Raw genomic sequence first — 6,195 nt, 5'->3', positions numbered from 1 at the left:
AGAGGTTACCTGTCACTTAGACAAGATAGAGGTCACAGCCTATGTAATTCAGTAAATGATTGATGATGGTTCCATTAATGGAATAAAATACCCCTTTCAAGGTTGGACACTTTTGGGGCTCATGATGGGGAGGCGCCAGCTGTGGGAAACTTTAGTCTTCCTGGTCCATTTTTGTGTCTTCACATGGACCGTAAATCAACTTGATTCATCATCACGCAACATTTGTCGTAATGCCTACGTACTCAACGAGATTTGGTGCGTCAACAGCGTCGTCTCTCGGTTTTTTTTTTCCCGTCGGGCCGCTGGTCTTTACCATCCTCCCCATCCTAACAGTTCCGGTACAAGGTGCCTACAAGTGAAGGTCACACTTGTTCTTCGCGACTACACCAACAGTCACATGCAGAGTCGGGTCGGCGATTAGTCATACGAAGTTTAAAGAAGAAAACTCGTGCCAAAGACATTGTCATCGCATATTGATTTGTAGGGACCTGCCACTCGCCTCGTGGCCCCGTGCGTTATAAAACCACTAGTAAAACCTCCTGAGTGTGTACTCTGGCGTGGCCACTCGCACACGCACACTCTCCTGGAACTGAGCGCTCACGGACGGAGGAGTGCAGAAGACAGCGCGGAACTAACGGAGCAACAGTGAGCGCGCAAATGAAGAGGGCGCCTATCTCCAAGTAACATCGCAGAGAAGTCCCCAAACGCATTGACTACCAAGACGGAAGCAAAGAAACAGCATATTTTCTACCAGTTTGTGTTATTTTTTGAAAACACTATTCGTTTTCTGATTGCCTGATCTCTGTCCCACTGCGCTGATAAGGACTTTGCGGACTTCTGAGTCGCGCACCACAACCCGCTTCAGAATGAAGTTACTCCTGTCGGCGGTAGTACTCTTCTTGGCTCTGGCACAAGTGTTTTGTGAAGAATTCGGTGCCAAAGAGGATCCAGATTATTGGGTGAACAGCATTCAAATACAGGTACCTAAAATGTTATTGGTTACAGGTGTAGTGCATTCATAGCTAAAGGAAGTGGAAGCCACACTGTCTATGCCTCGATATGTCTGTGATTTAGCTGAAAAAATGCTGTAGGCCTATATAACTAGATTGTTTGAATTTATTTAGGTTCTGATTTTGAATCTCCTGGGCTCTCCATAACTTTCGGTGACATTAATGTTTTTTTTTTTCACTTACAGGCATTAGATTTATAAACTCTTTAATTGCAGAAGAAAATAATAAGCCTCTCCTCCACAAGTCACAGTAACTTTAATACTTATATAGGCTATACTATCTTGTGATTGTGGGCGTGATGGTATTTCTTATTTTAACAAACTGTATTGTTTAAAGTGTGTTTGAATGAATTAGTAACGAGAATTACTCCTCCAAGGAACGCATTGTTTAATCAGGATATTGCCTGCCTGTCCAAGGGCTCATTACGCCATGCAGGCGAGACTACTTTCAGATGTTGCGCACGTTTTCCATTTGACATTGCGGGTTGGACAGCAGCCAAGCGCCCGAGCATCTGAAACGGCTCCGCTCTCCATCTAAAACCCCATGCCCTGAGTATAGCCTATCCATCAAATTGGCCTTTTACGCACAGGCTTGGAGAAATATGTAGAAGTAGAAAGACAAGCGTTTCATTCAAGACCATTTTGGAGAACCCATCCGTAATATATGAAGTGACAAAGTAAGTCAAAGTAGCTCACAAAAAAATACACGGGGCTCTATGTTCATAACTTTGTATCGATCGCAGAGAAAAACGCATAGCCATTAGTTTGGCGTTTTACATTACACTGATCTAATTTCTTCCCCAGGATGAGTGGTTTCCCTCCGACTCGTTCAGGGAGATACTGCGGAGAATGACGAGAAAGCCCCGACCGAATCAATTCTTCGGACTGATGGGCAAGCGCTCCTCCGGTAAGACGATTACGCGCCAGCTCATCCATTGTATTAAATGGTGCCCACTTTGCGCTTTGCTCTATTTCAAACCAGACAGTCTAGTCTATCTCATGGAAATCATTTTTTGTCGTATTTCAGCCCTTAAATACAATAACGCGTGGCACAAAACTGTGGCACATTTTTTGTATTACTTACTCCACCAACGCTGCGCACCAGAGTAATATTTTTTCTGTCTGTCTCCACAGCAGCCAACGCACAGATCACACGCAAAAGTGAGTACTCCACTCTCCCTCTTTACAAACACAAACCTGCCGTTGTAAATGTTTAGCCATCCATCCCATCTCAAATGGGCTTTGAATTAAAATTCAAATTGGCCTTGAATTCAATCATGTCTATTCTCCTTGCGAAAGACAAAAAGACAGACGAAAAGGTAGACAGACAGACAGACAGACAGACAGACAGACAGACAGACAGACAGGCAGGTGTATAGATGTACTTACACTCTCTCTCACACATCAACTTGATACATGGAGACCCTCAGTGTAAAACCACAGCTGCAATTAAGCAGACAGAGTCGAATCAGACTGCTCATGGTGAAAATGGCTGTGAGAAGTCATAGCAGGGTCAGCATACATATCAGATCCTCTCATTACGAAGCCGTGAGTAGGAGACACTGATAATGTAATATGTGTGTGTAAGTGTGCACATATCTGGCGGCTGTGTGTGTGTGTGTGTGTGTGTGTGTGTGTGTGTGTGTGTGTGTGTGTGTGTGTGTGTGTGTGTGTGTGTGTGTGTGTGTGTGTGTGTGTGTGTGTGTGTGCGTGCGTGCGTGTGTGTGGAAAGACGGGATATTAGTGTGCTTCATCAGTGTTAATAGCATATGGGGAGCTATCTGCCAATCAGACTAAAAGCCAATATCCGGACCAGCAAAGGCCCCTGGGCGCACACACACACACGTGTACGCACGCACGCACGCACACACACACACACACACACCCACTCACAGAGTCTGCCGCTGCCCAAAACACACACAATATTTACACTTGTGACTTAATGTGTAAGCTGTGCAAATAAAGTTATTCCTATACTGACAAGCAATCATAGCAATGCAAACAATTGCGTGAGCACATGCGCACACACACACACTTACGCATGCACGCACACACACACACACACACACACACACACACACACACACACACACACACACACACACACACACACTCACACATAGAGTACATTCACGCACACACACACACACACATGCGTGCCGCACACTCACGCACACACACACACACACACACACACACACACACACACACACACACACACACACACACACACACACACACACACACACACACACACACACACAGGAGGTTGGTGGTTCACCACCGTAAGATTACACCAATCCCTTCCTCCTGGTCCTCTGTTCTTCTCACGTCATAGACCATAGACATAATACTATATATAAGTATGTATACTGTATGTCTATGTCATAGACATACTATTTATAGAACTTTGGTGCAAAATGACGTAATATCCATTATTTGGAACATCTTGACAAACTGACATTTTGGTGTTGGGCATTCCATTGCCTTGCAAAATGCATGTTATATAGGAGTTCAAAAGAGTGTTCTCAAGATATTTCAATGGAATTCACTCATAGGACTTCCGAACAGTCATTTCCAATAATAAATCGCAAAAGTAAAAAAATGGTGGATACGTCGTTTTACAACAAAACTCTTGTATGTGATACATTTATGTCTGTGATGTAGACATACTTTATAGATGTGTCACACATTCAGCAAACTGACCAGTCACTTCCTTTTGATTAATGGCACACACACACACACACACACACACACACACACACACACACACACACACACACACACACACACACACACACACACACACACACACACACACACACACACACACACACACACACACACACACACACTAAAATGGGTATTGTGTTTTAAGTCAGGTATTGAGGGGAAATGTGTGTTGCATGCTGCAGCCAAATGTTATGTGCGCCGTTACATGTACAGTGTGAGAGATCTCTAACGATGACCCTCCCTCTCTTTTCCTGCTGTTGTTTCCAGGGCATAAAATCAACGCTTTCGTTGGGCTGATGGGAAAGAGGAGTCAGGAGGAACCAGGTGAGTCTGGTCATTAGAGGACACACACACACACACACACACACACACACACACACACACACACACACACACACACACACACACACACACACACACAACCATGCACGCATGCAAGCACACACACACACTCAACCACGCACGCACGCACACACACACAACAATGCATGCATGCACACACACACTCAACCACACACACACACTCATACACAGTCAGTGGCGTGGAACAGGGGGGGAAAACCCTGACTCATTCTTAGGGCCCAGCCCACCTGGGGGGCCCACCGGGGGCCCTCCTATGAAAAATGTTTGATGGAAAATGTTCTTGCGGGCCCATGAAAGAGGTTGTTCCTGGGGCCCCAAATTTGGTGCTATGCCCCTGTACACAGTCAACCACGATGCACGCGCACACACACACGGTATGCACACTCAACCACGCATGCACACTCAACCACGCAAGCACACGCGCGTGTGCGCACACACACACACGCACGCACACGCACACACACACACACACGCACGCACACACACGCGCGCACAGCCTCACTCAACCACGCATACACACTCAAGCACACACATGCACACACACTCAACCACGCATGCGCGTGTGTGCACACACGCACACACACACATCATGTGCAGGACAGATGTTCCATTACCACACAGAACTCTGGATACCACCCCCCTCCAACACACGCACACGCACACATCTTAAATAAAGCACACTAAAGCAGCTCAGCTCTTCTTCTCTCCACACTCTACTCCACATAATCAATACCCCACATCAGAGCACTTACTCTAATGTCTTTAATGCGTGCAGCGTGTACCAGTTAGCATGTAAATCCCCTTAACGAGACCCATAGAGGTGAGCCCACTTAACTGCAGGGTGCACACAGCCAGGGTAGCCAACAGGGGCCAGGGGGGGACAAAGGGGTATGTTGTCCCTGGCCCAGAGAGAGAGGTGGCCCAGAATTGGGTCCTCATTAGACTGTGTGTATTGCGCGGGGGGCCCTTTCACATGAGTTTTGTCCTGGGCCCGGCCAATTCTGTCAGCGGCCCTGCCCACAGCACTCACCAAGTGTGGTCATCCAGGGACAGAGCTATGTGGGGGTGGTGGGGGATGGGGCGGGAAAGCAGGGCATTTGCCCCTGGGCCCAGGGCCTTCCCATGTTGCTGATGGGGGCCCTATAATGACTGTTGCAGATCGTATAGTGGGCCCTGTCAGTGTTTTTCTCTGTATAGAATTGTTCCACCACCACCATCCTCACACAGCCGATGCTGCTTTGTAATCGGGGGGCACTTCCATGCGAAGACACACACACGCGTCACAATTATTTAACTCACACTTTCTCCCCTGGGTTTTGTAACTGATTTTCTAAAAGGCCTATTTTGTGTGTGTGTGTGTCTCCTTTTTTATTTTTTGCAGATTCTACTGAGTGGAACACATTGCTGACAAGCTACGACAAGAGACGCTAGCGCAGCGCGTGGCGTCCGGTGTGCCTCTTGTCAACTCATCCCCCTCCCCATGGAGCGGCCGCGCCGCTCTCAAATCATTTTATTCTTCGGTTTCTGTTTTGTTTTGTTCGTTTTTTTTAAAGACAGAAAACGTGTATAGTTGGATGAAAGATGAATAAACACTTTTGGATTACGTATTGTGTTTGATGTAGACGTAATGACGTAAAAATTGGTTGCGATTTGATTTTCCTCAGTACATTTTAAACGTGTCCATCAAATCAACATGTGACCTCTCACCCATCAGCCTCGCCATCTCAACATCTGGGGGAGCATTCCGAGAACCCAGCTCAGTAGTAAACCTGGCTAAGTTAACCTCCAGGTAGAGGTAAATCATCTAATAGAAGAGCCTGGGGTCCTCGTTTTCTTAACTAAATGCAGTCTGTGGGTAATCTATTAGCAGGTTTACCACTATCTGTAGGTTAACTTAGCCACGTTTAGCATCACTTAACCATGTTCTTGGAATACTCCCTGGGTCCACTGGGATGCCATCATGGGCCTATACTACGAAGCTGGTTCAGGTGTAAAACAGGTGAAGGGGTAAATCATCTAATAGAAGAGCCTGGAGTTAGAAAATGAGGACTCCAGGCTGTTCTATTAGATGATTTTCCTCTTAACCTGGT

General features: G+C 46.5%; 1 protein-coding gene across 2 annotated transcripts; it reads left to right on the top strand.

Annotated features, from left to right (window-relative positions):
- Positions 1 to 570: 570 nt before the first annotated feature.
- On the top strand, positions 571 to 5,839 carry tac1 (tachykinin precursor 1). Of its 2 annotated transcripts, none has more exons than XM_063184769.1 (5): positions 571 to 980; positions 1,814 to 1,916; positions 2,147 to 2,170; positions 4,010 to 4,066; positions 5,487 to 5,839. In XM_063184769.1, exons 1-5 carry the CDS (start codon positions 867 to 869, stop codon positions 5,534 to 5,536), a joined length of 348 nt encoding a protein of 115 aa, XP_063040839.1. In that variant the 5' UTR covers positions 571 to 866; the 3' UTR covers positions 5,537 to 5,839. The 2 variants fall into 2 exon arrangements, with proteins under 2 accessions (XP_063040839.1, XP_063040838.1); XM_063184768.1 differs by having other exon boundaries at positions 2,144 to 2,170.
- Positions 5,840 to 6,195: the final 356 nt, after the last annotated feature.

This window comes from Engraulis encrasicolus, chromosome 20, assembly GCF_034702125.1.
Source record: "Engraulis encrasicolus isolate BLACKSEA-1 chromosome 20, IST_EnEncr_1.0, whole genome shotgun sequence".
NCBI classification, from domain to species: Eukaryota; Metazoa; Chordata; class Actinopteri; order Clupeiformes; family Engraulidae; genus Engraulis; species Engraulis encrasicolus.
The sequence above is the reverse complement of the archived record's forward strand: the minus strand, read 5'-3'. Positions and strand labels throughout refer to the sequence as shown.

Coding starts and splice junctions, on each gene's coding strand:
- tac1 (XM_063184768.1), top strand. CDS start 867: ATGAAGTTACTCCTGTCGGCGGTAGTACTCTTCTTGGCTCTGGCACAA. Junction 1,917..2,143: donor GATGGGCAAGCGCTCCTCCG/GTAAGACGATTA, acceptor CTGTCTCCACAG/CAGCCAACGCACAGATCACA. Junction 2,171..4,009: donor CGCACAGATCACACGCAAAA/GTGAGTACTCCA, acceptor TGTTGTTTCCAG/GGCATAAAATCAACGCTTTC.